The following is a 24,739-nucleotide window of genomic DNA, read 5'->3' on the forward strand; positions in this document are numbered from 1 at the left end:
GACTATTTCTTCTATAACCGTGAATAATAACAAACATTAAATTTAAACAATTATTCGTGTTATAATAATATTAAGTAGTCATGTTTCAAGTTACTATAATATATGCAATATTTTTTTAAAAGATGAAAAGAATGTTGAAAGAATTAAATCAGTAAATATTTACTTAATTATTTAAAAAAAATAGGTACCTATATAATTCAATTAAAAGTACACTAAGCAAGATTTATAAAAAAAATGAGACAGGGCAATATCTATACACATAATTCAAAACTAAGTACATACCACATATTCACATTTATAATTTTTCTATCGAATTCCAAATTGTAACAACGACTAATATAGAAAAACTATTATAGTTTATAACTAAATAGCTAGATCGATTTTGATCGACACTTATAATTTTTACTGGGAGCTGCGTTGGAACCGGCACCATGCGAACTACGCTCACTGTGAAATGAAACAAGTAATTAAAAAACCAGTCAAGTGCGAATCAGACTCGCGCACCGAGGGTTCCGTACTTCAGTCGTATTTTTTCGACATTTAGCACGATAAATCAAAAACTATTAGGTATGAATAAAAATAAATAAAGATCTGTTTTAGAATGTACAGGTAAAGCCCTTTCATAATATGGTACTTTAAAAGTTGAAAATACTAAATATTTGTTCACGTACACATTTTAATTTTTTTTGTGATGTAACCACAAATTCACGGTTTTCAGATGTTTCCCCTTATGTCTGCTATAAGACCAACCTACCTGCCAAATTTCATGATTCAGAGACCCATAAAATATTATGGGTTGAGATTCGTCAAAATCAACGAAATATTGACTGTAGTGCAAGTGGGATGTTCACGGAGGACAGGACTGATGCCTTTCCTGCCATCATCCGTAAAAAGGTGGCCTCACTCCTACAGCGCCTTCGTAGCAGTCACAACAGCATTCTGGGTGCAATCAAAGATAGGATAGGCTGCCCATTGCCCAATAACTAAGCACTGGGTGGCTGTGGCCACGGGGCGCCTAGAGCTGCCACGGTAGGCCATTTTATTTAATTACTTAGCACTAACATTACTAACATAACTATAAGGAAATATACACTAACTCTAGTAAATACGAGTATATAGTTGTTAATTTAAATTTAAATATGGACTCTTCTGGTCTGAAATAAAATATTATTTATTTATTTATTAGTAAACTACAGACCAAGCATTGCCTAAAAAATATTAATTTTTACTTACCAGGAACGGTATGGTTCTGGACATCAGCAAAGCCCTCAGTCAAGCTTGCGTAGCTGGGTATTGTACTCAGACAGGTGATGTATACAGTTTGGTTCGGTGATAGCTGCAGGCTCGACAGGGGGAAGCGCAGCGAGGAGTTCGTAAGCGACAGCGGCTGGCCATGGTGGAGACGGTGGACATTCACCGTGCCATGGGGTATTGTCATCCGTTCGTCCACCTAGCAAAATAATTTTAATAAAGAAATTTAAAGAAACTCGTTACTTATTGTGAAACATTAGCCATTTAGCCACATTGTTGCGATAAGGCCGCCTTTGCATGCTACAGCTATTAGATTAAGATCCTTGTATTGTGTTTTTTCAATGTTTACTTTGTGTTGTGTGCAATAAAGTGTAAATAAAATAATAAAATAAATAAAACATTAGATTGACCACTACCCATCACTGCCCATATTATAAATGCGAAAGTATATTTGTTTGTTGGTTAGTCCTTCAATCACGTCGCAACGCATTGACGTAATTTTTTACATGGGCATAGTTACAGACCTAGGGAGTGACATAGGCTATACCTTTTATCCCGGGAAATCAAAGACTTCCCACAGGATTTTTAAAAACCTAAATCCACGCAGGCGTAGTCGCGGGCATCAGCTAGTAAACTATAAATTATGTCACGAGGACGAAATCGCTAATAGAACATAAACAATTTATTGAAATTTGAAGCCGGCTTATTTTTTTTTTTGATCCGATTATGTTTTAAAAACGATGAAACTGAAGCCAATTTTTGAAACAAAACGTGTTTCTTTCTTTCTATATAAATTCACCAGTAATTAAGAGCAACAGGTAAGCATTGGATAAGGTAATAAACTCAAACGAGTTGTGTTGGGATGGTGGTTCTTGCTTAATTGAAATGAATGAATCCAATATGCTCCATTGTTATTTTTAATTCAAAAAATAATAATAAGCTGACTTCAGTTAATTGTTTTATGTATAAGTCCCGCGAATTGCTATTGCGCTGGAACCATGTCTCATTAACATCGAAATTACGTCATTTTGATGTCACTTGACGTAAGTTTAAGTAAAAATCTACCATCACCTCGAAACTTCAGTCTTGTGCCGACGTCACTAAAATGGTGGCCACGCGCATTAGCAATTTGCGGAACTTATACATAAAACAATTAATTGAAGTCAACTTATTTTTTTTAAATCCGATTAGGTATATGGTTTTAAAAACGATGTAACTGCCAATTGTTGAAACAAAACGTGTTTCTTTCTTTCTATATAAATTAACCAGTAATTTAAGATAACGTTAATAAACCCAAAGGAGTTGTGTTTGGGTAATGGTTCTTGATTAATTGAAATGAATGAATCCAATATGCCCCATTGTTATTTTTGCCCCATGTTTTTTTTCGCACTAACTGTTTTCAAATCAATCGAGCGTTAATCAACAAAACTGTCTGCTATCTGTTTAATTAATTTCGCTCGTTATTGTGTTTCTAGCTCGTATCCGAAAATTAATTTGCATAATTGGGAATGATATAAATTAATGATAGGTCATCAAAATTGGAATATTTTGTATCGTAACAGCATGTTTATTTATCTGTTTACTAGCTGATGCCTGCGACTTCGTCCGCGTGGATTTAGTTTTAAAAATCCCGCGGGAACTCTTTGATTTTCCGGGATGAAAAGTAGCCTATGTCACTCTCCAGGTCTTTAACTATGCGTCATTATTACAATTTCAATTGTTATTATTGGCTGAATTTGTGCTATTCTCTTTTGGTCAACCAATCAGAGGTGATTGTGATCGTGACATTGTAGCTGTCATTCTACCGCAATCGAGCGGCTGTACAATTTGTGTTAATCACGTCGATCCATTACTCCGTTGCGACGTGACTGAAGGACCACCAAACAGACCAACAAACAAACACACTTTCGCATTTAGGTATAATATTATGAGTAGTGATTTATGTACCAGTAGCTTAAAACTAAAATATACTCATAATTATATGACGTGTACAAAGGAACATTACTACTGAAGAGATTTCTTCCAGCAGTCCTTTTTGTTACTCAGCCTGTCTTGGGAAGAGTGCTCTTAATTGTCTCTGGTCTGGTCTGGTGGGCGGCTTCGGCCGTAGTTAGTTATCACCCTACCGGCAAAACTGTACCACCAAGCAATTTAGCGTTTCGATACGATGCTATGTAGAAACCTAGAAATTTAATGAAATTTCCATAACCCTTCCAAGTTAGCCCGCTTCTATTCTAACTGCATCATCACTTACCGTCTACTTAGTCAGATCGCAGTCAAAGGCTGATTTGTATCAGAATAAAAAAGAAAAAAACTTAATCGTTTAATGAACGGGTAACACAAAACTACCTAACAAACGTAAGTCGTTTATGAAAAAGTCCGGAAGCTATAAATTTTTTATACGCCTACGAGTGGTTATCCCTGGACTGGATTTGACGAATTCATGCCATGCCAAGCGCCGAAATATCGAAGTTCTAAGGCTGGCTGCACATTAGCTACTAATTCTGAGTATTTTCTATCTAACTGCCATAGCATCTAAAAATGGCCAAGTGCGGGTCAGAACGCGCATGGAAATTGCGAGGTCAGTATTTTTAAACGGCAATTTTGTTCTGAAAACTGTTTGAGAAAATAACATTTCAATGAGGTAAAATTTTTTTCATCTCCCGCTTTTCATGTTGAGCAGATATCACGATTTTCTTAGCGTGTAGCGCCCTGTGACAATAAGTTTGTGAGATAACTGTGACAAGCAGAAAAACTAGACGAAACTTATTCATTGTTGTACTACGAAACCTTAAAAAGAAGCTGAAGATTCAGTTTACTTAGCTGGTATAAATTAATGCTTAAATACTTTCAGTCAACCATCGCCAAGCGTCATAATGGAAGTCAAAGCTGCTAAAAAAGCCAAACAATACGCACCACCACCACGCAGCACCACACAAATCCCAAACACACTCGACGCACGTTTCGCCCCCACACCGGAGCATCCTCAGGAGAAGGTTGTAAGGTCTACATCTCCTGAGGATGCTCCGGTGTCGGGGCGAAACGTGCGTCGAGTGTGTTTGGGATTTGTGTGGTGCTGCGTGGTGGTGGTGCGGATTGTTTGCCTGGTGGCTGCTTCTTCCTGCATGTTTAGCAGTGGGAGGGCGGGCGGTGCATTTCGCATGCTGCATGTTGCACCATACAGATTCGACCTGTTTCAGCGGATTACAGCAAATTAAGCTTTTGGTTCATTGCTTAGCCGGTCTTGTTTATTTTTCACCTTTAGTCTACGAGTTTACGCAAATGTCGTGTTGCAGCTTGCAACTCCAGCCCCCTAATTGTGTAAGAAAAACGTATTCATCGTTATTGTAATCATCAAAAAATTCAGCCCTTTGATTGGCTGTGACAAAATGTAACCAGCGAATCAACCAATCAAAACACATAATTTTTTGACGATTACGATAACGATGAATACGTTTTTCTTACACAATCGGGGGGCAGATTGGATTACTTGCTTTGCACGCACTAGGTATACTCAATGGGTATCCAGCCTAAAATTATACGGCAATGGTGTGCAGCTATCGCTGTAAAAGTTTTATGGGAAGATAAATGACCACATAAAAGGTAATCGCGCGTTTTATCAACGCCGGTAAGTTGTATTCGTATGAATTTAGTTTTCGAAGTGACATCAAAGGTTTATAGCTAGCAATATACATTAAAAGGTGATTTTCCATGCACCTTTCTGTGGACATTGTAAACATGAAAACTTTATCTGGGTTTTTAGGTTTAATTTTACGAGTTTGTATACCCCTTTAGCAAATAAACATTTTTATAGGCCAACTAGCTTCGATGTCCTCATACTTCTGAGTTAGTCGATGCGAGATAAAATTGATGCATTGCCGCCACCGCAACGCTACTAGGTACAGTCAGCAACAAAGCAAGGTTTGCACCCGCTCATAGTCACTAGTACTGGCGGTACTATAACTAATCGGGCATACACCGACAAAAATATAGTGTGTACAGCCGATTCCTTTCATGGCACATGAGTAGCATGATTTACGAAAGTATACAATCGTAAGTATTTTGATTTCTTAGCTTATATTTTAAAATGTAGCATCTATAGTATATTAAGGTTTAAAACCGAAATACCAAGAAGCAGAAGGTGTTTAGGTGTTTTGAGATTTGAGTAAACCCTGCCTGAAGCTCTCCGACTGTGCCTACTTCACATGGAGGTCTGGTTTTTACTATTATTATGATCTTCGTTTCTCTAAAATATATTTCAGTCCCCGATAATATAACTAGCATAATATACTTACCTACTAAGATTTATTATCAGCTTCATGAGCACAAAATAAGGTTTTTGCATGGATGGTTGAGGTTCGTGTCGGTGTAAATAAATCAAGCTTGGAACTTGGGGTGTATAAAAACGTTATAACTTCCGCCTTTGCTTATGAAGGAGCTTCGGTGCCGGTAAAAGGATTATAGGATGAGATTATAGCAGACTGTCATCTCTGATAATAATAAACAGTTTTACTAAAATTTAGTTCATCTGACTGCTAAGAAGTGTGTCTGTATGTCTGCTAGCTTTTCACGGCCCAACAGTTTAGCCGATTTTGATAAAACTTGGTACAGTGTTAGCTTACATTCCAGGGAAGGACATAGGCTACTTTTTATCCCAGAAAATCAAAGGGTACCCACGGAATTTTTAAAAACCCAAATCCACGCGGATGACGTCGCGGGCATCATCTAGTAAACTATCATAAGATAATACCTATGTGTCTAATTAGGAAAATCTAACAATTGACTACCAGTACAATAAAAATTTAAATATATAAAAGGAAAAGGTGACTGACTGACTACTGACTGACTGATCTATCAACGCACAGCTCAAACTACTGCGCGGATCGGGCTGAAATTTGGCATGCATATAGCTATTGTGACGTAGGCATTCGCAAAGACAGGATTTTTGAAAATTCAACCCCTAAGGGGGTGAAATAGGGGTTTGAAATTTGTGTAGTCCACGCAAACGAAGTCGCAAGCATAAGCTAGTAAGGAATATGAACAAAAGTATCAGGTACTTTAAACCAAGTTATTTAGTCTGTTAACAGCAAAAGTGTTTTGTTTCTAATAGGCATAATTATGTGAAATGTTAACACCGTCACATTAGGTGTATCGCGTAAAATATCTCGCATCTCGCATACGTACATTATGTGTAATTGGGTAATTATGAAAGTAATTTTGGGAAACGGGTCGGAAACGCAATGCGACTCGAAATAATTAATCGGACAGTGGCGATTAACGCACGATTGATTTCAAAACGAAAACAGTTCAAAACTAATAAAGCGATGCGATCCGATACATTTTTTAATAACAAAATAATAAATATTAGGTATGATAACATAATTTGATTATTTCTTTTATTTCTATAAAAAGTGTTACCAGAACGCTGGCAAAAACAAAGACAGGTGATACGATGATTACTGATATTTTGTTACTACAGAAAAAAACGCGAAAAAAATATTAGGTAAAAAATCCTCTATTTTTGTAAAAGTTTACGACATATTGCAAATAAAACATCTGACTAAGGCTAGAGATCAACGAAAGTTACGTAAGTGGCCACTCGGAGTCAATGCCGCATCGTAGGCGGGGCATTGACCCGAGTATTGCACGCTATACATTGCGGGTTGGAAAAATACTAAATCACTAAAAATACAAAATGAGGCAAATGGTTATTGGTGTTGGATTGTGTTTAGGTAGTATAACAATAACGTCGATTACGCGCTGCATTTCCATCATCCGAGTTCTATCGACAGATAGAACTTGGAAGACGGAAGATCCGTGAGAATACCAGCGATCATCTGCGACATTATCATAAGCTCCCATACAAAACAAAAAGGAACGTATTTTCACGGACTCGGATCGGATGAGTGCGTAACCGCCGTACGATTGACTTGAAAATTTTACCTGTTAACAGGAAAGTAGAATACTTAATAGTAAAAAATAATTTTTTCTCAACAAATTTTAAAAAAAGGTCAAAATGAGGGATAATGTTAGGAAAAATAGGAAGGTGAGATTTGTAGAGCCAAAAATGTATAACTACTACGGTAGAAGAATAAGCGCATATTTAGTTCCTAAAATATTTAATGCAATCGGTTGGGCTGGGGAGGATATCGATAGGCTCAGTGAGGGAGTCCTTAAGAAGAGGTTAAAGAAACACTTACTTAGGGACTCTCTAACTGACTATCATGCTTCTTAATTATTTAATTGTATTTTTGTGTTTTCTTTGGTTATTTATTAGTAAGTTGTTAGAATACTCAATTGTGTTAGTTTATCTTTTAGTGAAGTAGGTAGGTTTAAATTAGTATGTAGTACAGTTTTTATTATAAGAATAGATATAGGTGTATGAATAGCGTTAAGGAAATATAGTAGTAAGTTATGTACTTAGTATTAAGAGCGCCACCTCGCCAACAAACTGGCCCACCAGTTTGGCGAGATAGATATGTAGGAAACTTTGTAAAATTATTATGAATAAATAATTAAAAAAAAAAAAAAAAAGATAAGTTTTTACTAGCGTTCTGGTTATAGCATCATCATCATCATCAACGACCGATAGACGTCCACTGCTGGCCACATAGATCTTTTGTAGGGACTTCCACACGCCTCGGTCTTGCGCCTGTTTATACATATTATACAGAGGTGGATTTTGCTTTTAATAGCAAGTGACTTTTTTAGACACCAAGCGATCAGTAGATTTACGGTTTATCATCATCATCTCAACCCATCGTCGGGCTACTACTAAGCACAGGCCTCCCCTCAGAATCAGAAGGGTTTGACAGACTTGACACACCTTTAAGAAATCTCAGGCATGCAGGTTTTCTTTTACCATTCTCAATTAAGTAATTCTTTTTCTCGTACCTTAACATTATTGATGAGCCAGGTGAGGTGTGGGGCGGGGTGCGCGGGGGCGCTCTGGCACGAAGCTTCCAAGTCCTCATTAGATGACAGCTTTTTATGCTTTATCTTTATTCTTGGACGGAATTTCTGTCGAACTGCAAGCAAATGAAAACAGACTTAGACTAACTGCACTTTGGATGTGTTTTTGTACGAATTTCACTTTTGCTAATACATACGAACACGCACAAACTATCCCGACAGTGCGAGTTAGGGCGTTTGTGCACTCATACGTGAAGTCACGGATCCGTAAAAAGAATCGAATCGAATGTACGTCCTATTTGTATAACGGCGACTTCGAAAAATCACGGATACGAACCGAACACGGATGAGTGCACAAACGCCCTTAGATTGCACACAATCCACGTAGTTGGAAGGTCGAGATTGTTCGTGCGTATTCATACGTGTGCGCACGAGTCAAATGCGTGGGTACGAAAATGCGTCCAAAGTGCGGTTACCCTTAGGGCGTTTGTGCACTCATCCGTATTCGGTTTGTATCCGTGATTCGTCGAAGTGGCCGTCATACAAATATGACGTACTCATTCGATTCCTATTTTCACGGAACCCCTGATTTCACAGATGAGTTTAGAGTCACATACCTACCATTTTTTCCTAAAGTGTACAATTTCAAGTACCAATTGCGGTTCCAATATATATATAAAGATGACGGTACCTTATAAATCTATATATCATTAATCAATTCAAAAACTAAAGGTTATGTTAAATAATATTTGCCAATAAATAATTGGCCTTAGTGCCTGGTCCAGCCATGCTGTGAAAATGAAATAATTCCTTAGAAGATTTAACACGCATACCTATCTCGTTACGCATCCTCGCACGTCCCTGAGGGAAGCAAGTCTAAATAGAATGTTGGATTTAGTTTGTATTGAAATAATTAAAATCTAACTCCAGAAGAACATATTCGAGATATACACAAAATAGGGTTAAGAGGTCAGAACTACGCTTAGCCATATTTTCTATCTAGCTCTCTCCATCCGGGGCGGAAAAAAGGCTAAAAATGAGAGAAAACAACACTAATATGTCTGTGTACTGTGTAGGCATTTTTAGCGTTCAACAAAGCGAAGCGACTAGTCGAAGTGTAAAAATTGCACAAAGGCTGGCTTCGTTGAGTGCACTAAAGTGGTAATAATATGAATCTTAACAAGTTCTTAAAATAAACATTCTACCGTAGATTTTATACAATTAAATGTTGACACGTTCACATGAAAATCATTTTTATTTCTGACGTATAATAGGAAATAGAAATTTTCTGTTATGTAAGCCATTATCGACAGCTTCCTCAAGGCCCGGTTGCCACCCAAGCGGAGTGGAGAGAATATTCATATACCAATCAGATTTTTTTAAAGGTGACGTGATAATTTTTTTACTTCATCTAATGTTAAAAATTTGATTGGTCGACTGAACACCTCTCCTCTTTACTCCGCTGCTTAGGTGGTAACTTAACCTTAAATCGGCTATTACTCTATCGGAGTCACTGAAATGGATATATTACAAATTACGCTGAAAATTGTGCGCCATAAAAATTACAATTATTTTTTGTGCCGACTCTAAGCGCCCCACCGAGCGTACCGGGTATTAAAATAAACACTGTGTCAAATGGTTTTCGTGATGACACTATGTTGACAGAATGTCTCATCACTAATATTTAGTTCCGAGTACGCTCACACGACGTTCACTGCTGCTATCAACGCCGTAATGCGAACATCAAGTTGCTTCAAAAACAGGTTGGCAATCGCATGTCCAGCTTATTCGTATTAATAGTATAATAGAAGTCAGGGGTTTGAGTACATGTACACAAAAAAATGTGTCAATATAAAAACCTCGATGTTTTAAAATGGGTCAAAGAGAGTACGTAATAACCTAAGTGGAGCTATATGCTACGGCTTCGCTACGAGCCTACGAAAGCTACGAACTGAGTCTGACAGGCGATATACTACGCTCGCGTTTCGCTTATCACGCCTCGGTGGCCACGCCGAACGCGTTTAAAGACTATTATCTGATTCGCAGTACTTGCCACTGAGTAACTTACATGTTACATGGTACTTGGAATTTCATAACTTTGGAAATTTTACAGTGTTCAACGTTCAAAGTTTGACGCAGAACCGACGGCTGTTAGGGCAGACGTGGAGACCTCGCACCAGCAAGCGCAGTGTGGGACGACCTTTGGATGAGTATGGTGGAAGACTGTGTGGTAACGCGCACTTAAGAGGGTCTATATCTCTTAACACTAACATGCTGATTGAATGATTTAAAAAGAAGAAAGAAAGTCCAAGTACAAATCCAGGTAGGTAACTTTTGCGAAATAACTGGAAATGATAGATTGTTGCTGGGTTTCACTTACCAATAACGCTAATTTCATGTATTTTGGACGCTTTCGAGTACAGTGGTATTTCCAGAGCTATTTCACAGGCATAGGGTCCGGATGCCGCAAAGTCCATCCTCTCTAATGTTATTGAAGTCGGAGTCATTTTGGGTAACTGAAACAAGCAAGTAAGTGTTTAAAATTAAGTTGTATTGTAATGTAACCGCTTCTGTTTATAGGTGCTAATATAAGTATGTATGTATGTATGTATGTATGTATGTATGTATGTATGTATGTATGTATGTATATACTTTATCTCACCACAAAACACTTGACAGGTTACAAAAAAGATATTATATTTTGTTAGCCTTTCATAGATATCCGAAAAAGTTTGTGAAAGTGGTCTATGTACTTAGGTATTATACAACAACGTAGATCAGAAAAAAAACATCCAGTTTAAAAAAAATATGATTAGATACAATGCACTTAAATCTAAGAAAGGTTGTTCTTATTTCTGTTCTTAGAATGTATTTTATAAAGCCAGAAGAAATCTCTGTTAATCTTTTTTAATGACTAACTTGTACTTATTACTTACATAACAATTTTCTTGGATAGGGTATTAAAATTAAAATAATGAATAGATAAGTACTATGCTTTTACTCTGTCTCTTAATTCTTACTCGCTTGTGAATTATCATTGTTGAAGAATACGTGACATCCAGGTTAGAGCCGAGTAAAGACTGCAGATGAATAAAAGTAAAGTAAAATAGCAAGCGTTGGTAAAATGTAACACTATATTTTATTTCACTTAACCTATTAATAGAAAGTTTGAAACTTTGACGTACCTACTTCGTAGAAAGGCTAACTAATGCCTCAACTTTCTTCCAACTGAGGTAGGTAACTAAATTTTATCCTCTTTATAGTAAAATATAATAATATAAGCTGGAAATAATGTGAAACGGTAAGAGGCTATTATTATAATTTTCTCAATGACCCGGGTCTTCGTTTGCGTAAATTTAGTTTTGCAAATCCCGTAGACTCTATGATTTTTCAGGATAAAAGTAGCGTATGTTATTCTCCAGATATTTGATTGTCAATACCCATGCGAAAAATCCCGTTGATCCCTTGCTCTGTTGCAACGTGATTAAAGGAAAACCAATGAGCCAACGAACAAGCATTGTTGTTAAGGAGGGTTTATTCCTGGGACAAATAAGCAACTTTAGGCATTCACCCGTGGTAGGACTTTGTTTGTCTATCTGAACGGAACGGATTGAGTGGAGTGTAGTTTTACAAAACCGTTTTGATCGTAACCTAATTTTTAAACGGATTATTTTAATCAATATTTTTGAGAATGTGGTGTTAGATAGTGGAGTTTTAATTTTTTTAAACATTAATATATACGCACTATAGATTAAAGTACAGACAGTGCAGTTTTGTTTGTAAAACTCTCCCGCATTTTACGTCTGCTAATATACTCGTAGGTTTCGATATATATCGGATTGTGTAACGTGAAAACGCTTTTATTCCAGTAACGAGTACTTGAACCAATGTTCAAGAATTTAAAGTAGGTAGTACATGTGGAAAACCTTTATCTGTAACTCGCACATTCTATTTTTCTATTCAAATTGTAATGGAGTTCCTATGTAGTCTGAAACGTCTTATTTGTATTCCACAGATCAACAGAATTCCTAACACGTTCTGAATTATTCTTGCAAGTTTAACATTTCTGACCTTTATAACTAAAAAGACTAAAATAATAGCTGGCCAAAAGTCAGCTTCCCACGGGTGACTTTTTAGTCAAAAGAAAAGGACTGACCTATCACCAAATCTCTGAAACTACATGGGTTACGAGTCGTGAAATTTCACATAAGTTTTCTTTTAGGACGGCTTGATAAGACTGCATTTCGTAAACTTCCCCTTTGAAGTAAGTATTTGTAATTAAATGTGAAAAACCAAAGAATATTATTATCATTTCTTTTCTATCTCTATGCATCAAAATTATCATCACTGAAGGTCTTCTAAGGAGTTTCTTGTGGGTGATATAATTTTTCTATAGAATATCGAAATATCCGATACCTATGCAATCTTCACCTTTCACATTTTAAATAACTGCAAAACGCTACACAGACACTATAAGCTCGAATTCTATTGAAAACTAGCTGCCCTGGCGAACTTCGTTCCGCCTAACAGTCGATTCAATTTTTTTTAAATTTTTCTCTCCGTAAGAATCATCCTCGTACTTCAAGAAATATTATAAAAAAATAATTAGCGAAATCGGTTCAGCTGTTCTCGAGATTTGCGATGACCAACACATTTAGTGATTCATTAGGGTTCCGTAGCCAAATGGCAAAAACTGAACCCTTACAGATTCGTCATGTCTGTCTGTCTGTCCGTCCGTATGTCACAGTATGTCGGACGACCTCCCTGGCGCAGTCGTGAGCGCTGTGGTCTTATTAGTGGGAGGTCCCGGGTTCGATTCCTGGCAGGGGTTTGGAATTTTATAATTTCTAAATTTCTGGTCTGGTCTGGTGGGCGGCTTCGGCCGTGGCTAGTTACCACCCTACCGGCAAAGCCGTGCCGCCAAGCGATTTAGCGTTCCGGTACGATGCCGTGTAGAAACCAAAGGGGTACGGGTTTAATAAAAACTGCCATATCCCTTCCAAGTTAGCCCGCTAACATCTTAGACTGCATCATCACTTACCATCAGGTAAGATTGCAGTCAAGGGCTAACTTGTATCTGAATAAAAAAAAACAGCCACTTTTTTCCGAAACTATAAGAGCTATACTGTTGAAACTTGGTAAGTAGATGTATTCTGTGAATCGCATTAAGATTTTTACACAAAAATAGAAAAAAAACAATAAACTGGGTTCCCCATACTTAGAACTGAAACTCAATTTTTTTTCATCAAACCCATATTTGTGGGGTCTACGGATCTACGGATAGGTCTTTAAAAATAATATTGAGGTTTCTAATATCACTTTTTTCTAAACTGAATAGTTTGCGCGAGAGACACTTTCAAAGTGGTAAAATGTGTCCCCCCCCTGTAACTTCTAAAATAAGAGAATGATAAAACTAAAATGAATATATGATGAACATTACCATGCAAACTTCCACCGAAAATTGGTTTGAACGAGATCTAGTAAGTAGTTTTAGATTAATCGTGCAAAATGTCGATAAAATACGGTTGTACTATGGAACCCCCAGTGCGCGAGTCTGATTCGCACTTGGCCGGTTTTTTTTATATTATAGAAGATACTCGTAGATGCCATCGTCCGGCAATTTTGAACATGACGTGATAGGAACCAACTTACCTACTTACGTCTGCAATATCAGCTTTATTCGTACATATATATTGTATAAGTGCTATTAACTATTTATAATATTGAAAAGGCAATTTTGGATCCGTGGCGGTTATGGGTCGGTTACTATGTGATACATGTCTGAGTAAGCCTAAAACAGACACACAAAAGTTAGCGTCTAAAATTAATTGTTGTGAGCGTTATTGGATTTTAGGAGTTTTGATTGTGCAATCCAATTTGTGAATATCGAGTTGAGAAAACTTTTTATTGAATAAGTTTGTATTTATTAATAGGAACTTAGGAAGGTATATATAATAAGTAAAAATATATAAAAGGAAAAGGTGACTGACTGACTGACTGGATCTATCAACGCACAGCTCAAACTACTGCACGGATCGGGCTGAAATTTTGCATGCAGATAGCTATGATGACGTAGGCATCCGCTAAGAAAGGATTTTTAAAAATTCAACCCCTAAGGGGGTGAATTAGGGGTTTGAAATTTGTGTAGTCCAAGCGGAAGAAGTCGCGAGCATAAGCTAGTAAGTAATATGATGACGATTCTATCCGTTCTACATTTTTAAGTGTACTGTGATGGTTATTATTACGGCGTAGGTAATCTGAACCCCATGCAAACTCAGGTTGCTCCGTTGTGATGTGATTGGAAGACAGACCAACAAACGAACAAACTTTTGCATTTAATCATAATATTACGAGCTGATGCCCGCGTCTTCGTCCGCGTGGATTTACGTTTTTCAAAATCTGTACGCCTAACAAACCTGTATAGGTAGTGAAAGCTAATATCTATCGGGCCAGTACCTTACAGGCTTCTATGATCATATTCAAATTTCCTCAGAGTTGGTTTATTAATTTAAGCAATGGCTATATATCAGATTATCAGTTTTCAGATCGTGTAAATACGAATCGATACGCTTCTGCGTGGCAGTGCGACTGGTACGATCGTGTCTTGTGAGGCAAAGGCGCATGCTTCGGTCAAGGCAGAGAGACGCGACCTCTATACTCTCTATACTCTAAACCACTATGTAATGGACATAATATTATGTACAAGTACTACGCTACAAAAAAACGCTACTGGCAAGACTGTTTTGTTTGGCCGCTCTGGTATACTATCGACCATGGTGATTATAGAAACTGCTTTCTTAATGTGGTAGAGTCTTGACATAAGCCTCAATAGCTCAACGGTTAAAGGAGTAGACTGAAAACCGGAAGGTTGGCGGTTCAAACACCACCCGTTGAACTATTGTCGTACCTACTCCTAGCACAAACTTGACACTTCGTTGGAGGGGAAAGGGAATATTAGTCAACTACATGGGTAATATTCTTTTAAAAAAAACATGAGTGGCACATGTTGTCGTACATTAAATAAATTTTTCATTTGTTATTCCTTCGTGGAATTACTTATCCTAACACTAAAATATGAAAATTTTTGTGTAATACGAAACAAATTTTCTACGCTTAAAAGAAAATGGGAGTGCATATTGTAATAAAAGTTTACTTACGTTTACGTCGGCCCCCGTAAAGTTGTATAGCTCAAACGGTGGATCTCTGCCTTGAATATGCTGCATAATACGTTGTCCACTCTTGAAAAACACCACCTGCGACAAATATTGTATTTTTTTAAATTCTAAGGCGACCGCCATAGATTTCGATAGGTACCTACACACTGACCACGCGAGCAGAGCTGCGGGCCTGTACAGCAACAGATTTTGCCGTGGGCAATATTGTAAAAAACTTCGCGCCCACTTCGCTCGCGCTTTATATTTCGGGGGTGCTTTAGACAGACGAAGGGACAAACAGACACACTTTCGCAATTTTAGAATGGAAATGGATGTCACTCATGGATAATGTAGCTGTCCATCAGTGAAACAATTTTCAGAATCGGATCTTTATTTCCGGAGATTACCCCCCACATCCAAACTTACAAACTTTACCCCTTTATAATATTACTACGTGATGCCCGCGACTTCTTCCACGTAGATTTAGGTTTTGAAATTGTGGAAATTCAAAACCTAAAGCTACTGGTGTCACTCTCCAGGTCTTTGACTTAGCAAAACACCGATCCATTGCTATGTTGCGGAGTGATTGAAGGACAAACCAATAAACCAGCAAACCAACAAACCAATAAACCAACAAACACACTTTCACGTACTTGGTACATAACCTAAATAGTGAGTACAGGTAAGAGAACTACACGAATGCTACAAACTGGATCTGACAGGCAATCTATTGCGCTCGCGTTTCGCTTATCTTGCATCGTTGGATACCCTTAGCGTATTTGCACCGTTATCTGATCTTTACCTAACTGGCAACTACACTGGTATATTTCAATAAAGCATTTATGTATTAATAAGGTGCTAGTAACTCTGCACTTTCAACGAGTTCTAATAACGTTATATAAAGTAATCGCTAGTAAAACAATAAAATAAAGCCGACCGCACTTTGGATGCGTTTTCGTACTTAACTCGTGAAAATAATTACGAACAGGCACGTATAATTCTGACTTTCCAAGAACTATGGGAGCGTGCAGCAAATAGATCAAGACATGATATAAAATGCGTTCTCGCTGATGAATAAGACAGAATAATATATACGAAACACACAAGAGCGCTCTCTACAAGTCTGACCCATATGCAGTAGTTTTAAGTCGTCACATAATACTTATGTAACGTAGGTAGTTAGGAACCTATCATTTTTTTCACACATTAAGTTTAAGGTGACGCAGGACGCTCGACCGAAATTGGCAGCGCACGTGGGTAACGTGTTTGCTTTTCACTTGACATTGTATGAGAAAGTTGAGAGGCACGATGATTATCACTGAAATCAAACGCGCGAAAAAGGTTTAGGAAAAGTATTTTTGAGAAAAAACTACTGAATTTATGTTTGCAAAGTAAAGTTATTTCAACTAATGAATAAATAAACTACGTCTAATGATAAATTGTTTTACAATTTTCATATTCCTAATCTTATTTATTTACGCCCAAAGTTGTCATAAATTTAGTGTTAAAATAGGAATCTTTTGAGGCTCGTAACTTTTAAATCAATATTTTTTTCAATGTTTTAGATATCATTGAACCTAGATAACGACGAGATAAATCAATATAATTCTTAGTTTTGTGCGTACAATATCGAATATTGTTGTATTTTCCCTCCTACGTTTGTATGGAGAAAGCACCGAACTGAGTCCCCTTAATATCATCGCTGTTCAAGTGATCATTATAATATACCTTGTATAAAGTTTCCGGGTCGACATTATGGTCGCAGCGAAGCACAGCGCTATGGCCGTGAACGACGAAACGCGGAGCTCGCAGCTCCACCCATACGGCTTCCATACTTGCCACTAGAACAAAAGAACATTCCACTCAAATATCATAACTCGTCCATGTCTTGTGAATGACACTACTGGTATCGACATACTCGCTCTTGTGCCGGTATCTCCAGCTCAATACAGTACGCGGCAGAAACACAGTTTTCACGTGCAAACTGTGGAACCAACTCCCATCGGCGGTGTTCCCACTAGATTATAACATGGGGTTATTCAAGGGGCGGACCAACAAATTCCTAAAAGGCCGGCAACGCATCGGCGGCTCCTCTGGTGCTGCAAATGTTCATGGGCGGCGGTTATCACTTAACATCAGGTGACCCGACCCGCCTGCTCGTTTGCTCGCTATATCTATTAAAAAAAAAAAAAAAAAAAATGCACGTCGACCTTTAGAATGAGATTTCGGCTTTCTAGAGCGTTCTTTGTACATGAGTAACTCATACCTTTGTGACGTTCTGTCGGTTTCAACGACAGAGACAATGCTGTACAAAACCGCTATCTCTTTCTTAAGGTAGATGTACATTATTTTCTGTCGCGTACTGTAATTCGTACAGATTTCCTCTCAAAATAAGAAGACTTCACACACCTTTGAGTACATTAAGGAGAACTCTCTAAGTAGTTTACCTACTTTATATTAGTCGTAGTTAACAATATTATTAGAATACACTTCTTTCGTGTCTTTTATGTATTACTATCGACTTATTGTTGTAACATGTTTTTGAAAATGTTGTGTTTACAGTTTATAAATGGCGAACACATTTAGTAAGTACCTATAGGTAATATGTTTAGAATAAGTACTATTTTAATGTATTAGTGTAAATAGGCGTAAGTAAACCTAATAAATAAAAATAAAATATAATAAAAATAAACCTCTTAGGGATGTGGGTTTCTTCGCTATGTTTTCCTTTACCGTGAAATCACGTGATATATTTAAATTGCTTAAAATAAAACGCGCATAACTTCGAAGAGTTAGATGTGCGTGCCCGGGATCGAACCCCCGACCTCCTGAAAAGAAGTCTACAAACAGTACATTAATATCTACAGTTTATCAAAATACCTAACTCTATTAATGTTAGCTATTCCGGGTCAAATTTTGCATAATATCGTGAATTTTGAAATGATGCATAATTTCCCCAGAATTTAATTGTAATAATTGATTCGTGAATTTCACGATTGTAAATATCATATTTCTGTTATTGTTTAATTTGCCAATTGAATAACGAGTAGCTATTTAAATTAAATTACATCCCAGTTAAACATAGCTTGTTATTTTAATATCTACAAGCAATTGCCTGCAACTTTGTTTGCATAATATTGTTTTCCTGACTCCTGACATAGGCGATTAGTACATACTTGTATTACTTATCTGATAGGTAGACAAATTTTTAAGGTTCCGTACCTTAAAAGGAAAAAAGGAACCCTTATAGGATCACTACGTTGTCTATCTGTCTGTCCGTCTGTCTGTCTTTCCATATGTCCGTCTGTCGGTCACGAAAACCTTTAGGGTACTTACTTCCCGTTGACCTAGAATCATGAAATTTGGCAGGTAGTTAGGTTTTATAGCACAAGTAAAGGAATTAATCTGAAAACCATGGATTTGATTTATGTACACAAAAAAATGTGTAAATGAACAAAATAATTAGTATTTTCAATTTTAAAAGTATACCAAGTAACTATACCAAGTGGGGTATCATATGAAAAGGCTTTACCTGTATATTCTAAAACAGATTTGTATTTATTTTTATGTATAAGTTTTTGATTTATCGTGCAAAATGTCGAAAAATCACCTGAGTTCGGAACCCTCGGTGCGCGAGTCTGAATCGCTCGTGGCCGGTTTTTTTTAATTAAAACACCTGCGTTTCAAAGCAAGCGGAAAGTTAGAAAACGTAACAAGTTCATTCAGGGTTCCCTAAACCCTGAAAACAACTTCAGCTTCAAGATATATAATAAACTCACTGAAAGCTGAATGTTGTTTAAAGTACACGACAAAATGTAATTCCAAGTTAACAGTAAAGGTTAACAGCAAACATGGTACGTGAAAGTTTGTAACTTAACTTCCAGAATGCTCGAAGCTCAAATAAGCAAAATTTTAAACATGTTCGCGAGCATGCAAAATTTTATTGTACACGTTTTACATATATTTGCACTTTAAACAATTCATTGTAAATCAGAATATTTTACCATGTTGATCACTGTAAATATATTTTTTCTCTGTAAATTTTTCGCATTATCTTCTGCTTGCAACTACCCGCGACTTCGCTTCCGTGGGAATTTCGAAAAATCTAGCCTTAGTTCTTGTCTAATCTAAATTAAAAGTATGCTCTTAAAAAAGCATATTATACAGTGGAAGACTATGTAAATGATAAGAAAGCTTGGATTTGACTCGCTCCAGCAATGCACGGGGCTGCAATTGCTTGTACAGTATGGTATAATAATGTTGTAAATGGATGACTTGAAAAGAGCAACCGCCGAGTTTCTTGCTGGTTCTTCTCGGTAGGAACGACATTCTGAACCAGTGGTAAATTAAACTAGTTAACGATTCAAAGAACTTGTAATACGTCTATTTGAATAAAATAAATTCTATTCTATTCTATATTATAAAGGAAACCTCTGCATTTCAGTTTTCTAAGTACAAGGTTTGGCTGGGTGTTAATTGTTCCATCGAGTGAGGGAATACATATAATGCATCTATATAATATGTTTGCGCACACACTTGTGCACTATAATATATCTCCGGCGCAAATGGCTAATATCTGTGGAAATTTGCCATCTTGGCCGAAATTCGGTCGGGAAGAGGACAGTAAGATACTATTTAGAGATTACGATTATTAGATATTAACATGAGAGAGGGATATTCACAAAGTGCCCATACCTTTTACATTATGCTATACAAAGACTACAATGTCTGAGGGTCGCCATAAATTACGAGATACAGCGTATATCACGGACCCTAAATAAGCTAAGCGGATTTATTGGTAATCCCATATAAATAATATATTACTATATATAGATAGGTTTGATACATAACCCTTAGTATTTTTCTTAAATAACTTAATTAATAACTAGTTTATGCAGCCCACGACTTCGTCTGCGTGGACTACTGCGCGGACGTGGGTTGGACACAAAGGGCAGCAATTACTAGTAATTACCTACTTATAAAAAACCGGCCAAGTGCGAGTCAGGCTCGCGCAATGAGGGTTCCGTACTGCAGTCTTATTTTTTCGACATTTTTCACGATAATTCAAAAACAATGATGCATAAAAATAAATAAAAATCTGTTTTAGAATGCACAGATGAAGACCTTTCATATGATACCCCACTTGATATATGTAGTTATCTCACTAAGAAAATTGAAAATACTAATTATTAGTTTATGACCACAATTTTTTTTTGTGTAATGTGACCACAAATTCACGGTTTCAGATTTTTCCCCTAATACCAGCTATAAGACCCACCTACCTACCAAATTTCATAATTCTAGGTCAACGGGAAGTACCCTGTAGGTTTCTTGACAGACAGACGGACAGACAGACAACAAAGTGATCCTATAAGGGTTCCGTTTTTCCCTTTGAGGTACGGAACACTAAAAACTCGTTGCGAAGCTGAAGTGGCAATTGGCAGGGCACATAGTTCGAAAAATCGTTAGTTACCTGATACGTCATGATATAAACGCGCCCTACTGATATGTCTTACTTACATCTCGGTAGATGTTCGCCATGAAGGGGTTGCTATTAGAAGGGTTGACACAGAGTTAATATTTATACACAGCCTTGGGAGCGTCGTAGTTGCTTTATGAAGTAATTTCCATGTTACTGCTGTAATAAACTGCGCCTTAAGATAAAGTGAACCCGACTGGGGAACAGCCATACAATAATGTTTAATTTAGATTAATTTACGCAATAAGATGGAATGACGTAAGTAAATACTAGGCGTAATTTACGAATTTCGTTGAATGGTAGCAGAATATTGTAGGTACTAGGCAGATACGTAGTATTGTAGGTATATAGGTAAACACATTCTTATAGTTAGTACTATATAAAATTTATAAAAACAGAAAAACTACTATTTATTTAGGATAAGTCTAAACGGGTTACAGCGTAAAATATGCGATGCAATAAACTTACAAAATTGTTCCTATTCTCCTTCTTTAACAACCTCTCCCACTAACAAGGTCAGGAACAGGGTCATCTTTAACCTATTGGAGGCCCTGGGCACATACGAATAATTAGGCCCCTATGACCTTAACAGAGTAGTGGGTCGGGGGTAGGGTTCATTCCCGGGAATTCTCGAGCCGAGAATTCCCGGGAAATCGTTGGGCTTTGTTCCCGGGAAATCAAGCTCGAAAAAACTCGAGAACTCGAGAAATCATATTTGAGTCTATGAAATTATAAAATAAAACGATTTGCGTTTGCCGTTTGTTTTAAATGCAAAAATTTCATTTGATATTTTTTTTCTAATTACCTAACATGCCAAAAATGGTGCTGTGATTGTAATTTAATTATAAGTTAGGATAAGGTTAACGTTTTCATGTTGAAATTTTTGTTTATTGTTTGTTTTGTTTAAAAGAAAGAAGCTAGAAGTTTTAAGTTGATTTTTTTTCTTTTTAATGCTGTGCTTGTGCTGTAATTGTATATATGTATAAGTCACAAATGTCAGAATAGCTTATTTTTTTAGTTTTCTTTAAGAAAAAGAAGCTAATTATGTTGAAGACTGTCAATAAAAGTCTTATAATTATTTTGGTACTTTTATTTGAGAGGAAACCACTGAATTTGTTGATTAATCGCATTATTGGAACCGAAGAATATGCAAATCCGTACGTAAATGTAAATTTCTCGACAACCCGAGAAGACCCGAGAAATTAGCCTCGAGAATTCTCGAGACCCGAGAAATTGATAAGCTCGAGAAATCATGAACCCTAGTCGGGGGTGAACAAGAAGGATCGAATATATAAGTCAGTCTTGACTATAGTTAACCATCTCTATGATCCTCTGTTTGAGTGGGCCTTTTTGAACTTTGATTTTATCGAAATAAATATGTTTTTTGGTAATAAAATATCGGTCGGTCGGTTATGGTTTCGTGATCTGGCAGGGACTAGTGGGCCCCTATCTATCGCGGGCCTTGGGCACGTGCCCAGAGTGCCCAGTGGGAAAGATGGGCCTGGTCAGGTAGAGATCTCTTGTAGAGAAAAGCACTTCCCTGTCCACTCTTTCCTTTTCCTCTGATTACTACAATTTTATTTTAATAAATAATTTTTAAAAAAACCTCTTAAAATAGTAAACCTTCGTTAGACCTCACCCTAAGGAAAAATTTAAGGTATTTTTATCACCTGAATTCTTTGTGCTTACATTTTTTAAGTTATAAAACTTTTAGAGCGTAATCCCCGGATGCTTTTATTAAAACCTTACCTAAGGCGTCGTTTCAAAGACCTCACAGTACTTTAGCCACAAAGTACTGGAGATAAGCACTAAGTTGATAAATCCTTGACAAATTACTACAAAGCTAGCGACAAGATTAGCTGATAAGGGTTTACTTTGTATTTTATTATTTAGCCTTGAAGCCACGGATTTGTAATAGCTAGACGCGTCATGGTCATAGTAGCTGATGCCCGGCTTGCGTTTCAATACGGCTCGCGCGCCACGAACGCAAGTGTTAACGACAACTGTACAAAGTTTCAACTCAATAGGACGATTGATGCACGAACGCCTAAGAAACGAACGAACGAACACACACACAAGATAGCTTTCATATGGATGAAGCTACTTAAATCCGTATCTACTATACTCATTTCTTTATCTCCAAAAAGCACAGAAGAATATACCTAAGTATGTACAGTACGAGGCCGAAAGTGATGAACATCGGCCTTTAGAATGACACTTGACGCTTTGTCGGACTCAACGACCGAGACAGTGCTCTACAAATCTGCTGTCTCCTTCTAAAGATCGATGTTCCTCACTTTTGCCTGCGTACTGTTGCAATTTTATTTAAAACAACAAGTCCCAGCTTTAAAGTTCTTTAATAGAACAGCAATACTAGATAGTCACTCGAAATCAGACTTTTCCTATGTAGGTACATAAAAGAGGTACATATAAAAGACATTGGGTCGTCTCGAACCAATATTCGTTTTGTAAGGCCGCCTCTTATCGCACTCGGAGCGTGCTAGGAGCTAGGAAGCCGGACGACCTCATTTGCATTCTATCAGCTTACCTATTCGACTACTTTCCTTTGAGTAAACAACGTGTTAGTGCCTTTTTATACAGGAATACCGAATATTGAGTGGTTTCTTTCTGACGAAATAAAAATAAATTTATTGAGTCTGGTTGGAATTGGAAGCAACGGCTTACCATCCTATCGGCAAAGCTGAGCTGCCAAACCATTTTGTGTTGAGGTACGATGCCGTGTAGAAACCGATAGGGGTACAAGTTTACTAAAACTGCCATTCCACTTTCAAGTTAGTCCGCTTCCATCTTAGACTGCGTCGTCGCTTACCACCAGGTGCAGGATTGCAGTCAAGGGCTTAAAATAAAATGAAAATCCGGCCGAGTGCGAGTCAAACTCGCGCACCAAGGGTTCCGTTCTACAGTCGTATTTTTCCGACATTTTGCACGGTAAGTCAAAAACTATTATGCATTAAAATAAATGAAAATCTGTTTTAGAATGTACAAGTAAAGCCCTTTCATATTATACACCACTTGGTACTCTTTAATTTCCCAGGGAAAAAATAACTGTCCCAGGATTTCAAGCTATGACTGTACGGAATGCTGCTAAAATCGGTTAAAATTGGCCACGAAAAGCTAGCAGACAGACCGACTAACACACTTGCGTATTTATATAATTACTTACGGCCCTTCTGAAATTTTGATGAACAACGTCACAAAGAGAACTTAGCACTGTGTTAATAGATGAGTCAATCAGTCAGCCAGGAATAGACAGGTGTAAATAGATTGATGCACCTGAACTATTTTCGCGCTGAGCTATTTGCTGCTATCACAGCTAGCTCATCGATCCAATTACCTTCCGTGTTTGTGTCAATAGTAGCTTATTACTATTGATGGTAAAGGTAGATAACTTTATATTAGGCAACGCCAAACTAGATTGAAGTCACTATAATTAGGTAAGTAGGTACAGTGGCACCAACTTATCTCGGTAGGAAAGGCATTCTGAACCAATGATAGGAGAGGATTTGACGATTCAAAAGTACTTGTAAAAGTTTAATTGTATAAAAAATATTATGATAAATGTATGTAAATGCTTAAACCCGTTTTCGTAGTGGGGTAAAAAGCACTACTTTTTTCAGGTGCGATGTTACTTAGCAAAACACCCTCTCTAAAAGTATTTTGACTGTGGGAAGAAACCATAGAGCAGAAACAAAGAGGAGATGTTGTATTAAGATTTCCCTATGAAATATCGAGTGACATTTTGCGGGGTGAGGGGTTGTGGAACGCCGCCCACTTCTCAATTTTCCATCTGCGGGTTAGTAGCAAAACTACTCGCTTAGCGACCTAACATCGATATATTGATGTCACTACATAGTTCAGCTATCTCACACTAGATGTCAATAAGTGTAGAAACAATTTAATAATTACGTATAAAATTACTTAC

At 37.2% G+C, this 24,739-nt stretch overlaps 1 protein-coding gene across 1 annotated transcript in view; it reads right to left on the bottom strand.

Annotated features, from left to right (window-relative positions):
* Positions 1 to 283: 283 nt before the first annotated feature.
* Positions 284 to 24,739, bottom strand: part of LOC117984518 (uncharacterized) — an 84,968-nt gene continuing 60,512 nt past the window's right edge. The window contains exons 3-8 of the mRNA XM_069500329.1: positions 17,046 to 17,158; positions 15,321 to 15,416; positions 10,544 to 10,679; positions 8,146 to 8,279; positions 1,234 to 1,450; positions 284 to 447 (exon numbers count right to left, since the gene is read on the bottom strand). Coding sequence (XP_069356430.1) covers positions 296 to 447; positions 1,234 to 1,450; positions 8,146 to 8,279; positions 10,544 to 10,679; positions 15,321 to 15,416; positions 17,046 to 17,158 — 848 coding nt within the window. The 3' untranslated portion in view covers positions 284 to 295. The remainder of the gene's footprint in view (positions 448 to 1,233; positions 1,451 to 8,145; positions 8,280 to 10,543; positions 10,680 to 15,320; positions 15,417 to 17,045; positions 17,159 to 24,739) is intronic.

This window comes from Maniola hyperantus, chromosome 8 (genome assembly GCF_902806685.2).
Source record: "Maniola hyperantus chromosome 8, iAphHyp1.2, whole genome shotgun sequence".
Taxonomy (NCBI): domain Eukaryota; kingdom Metazoa; phylum Arthropoda; class Insecta; order Lepidoptera; family Nymphalidae; genus Maniola; species Maniola hyperantus.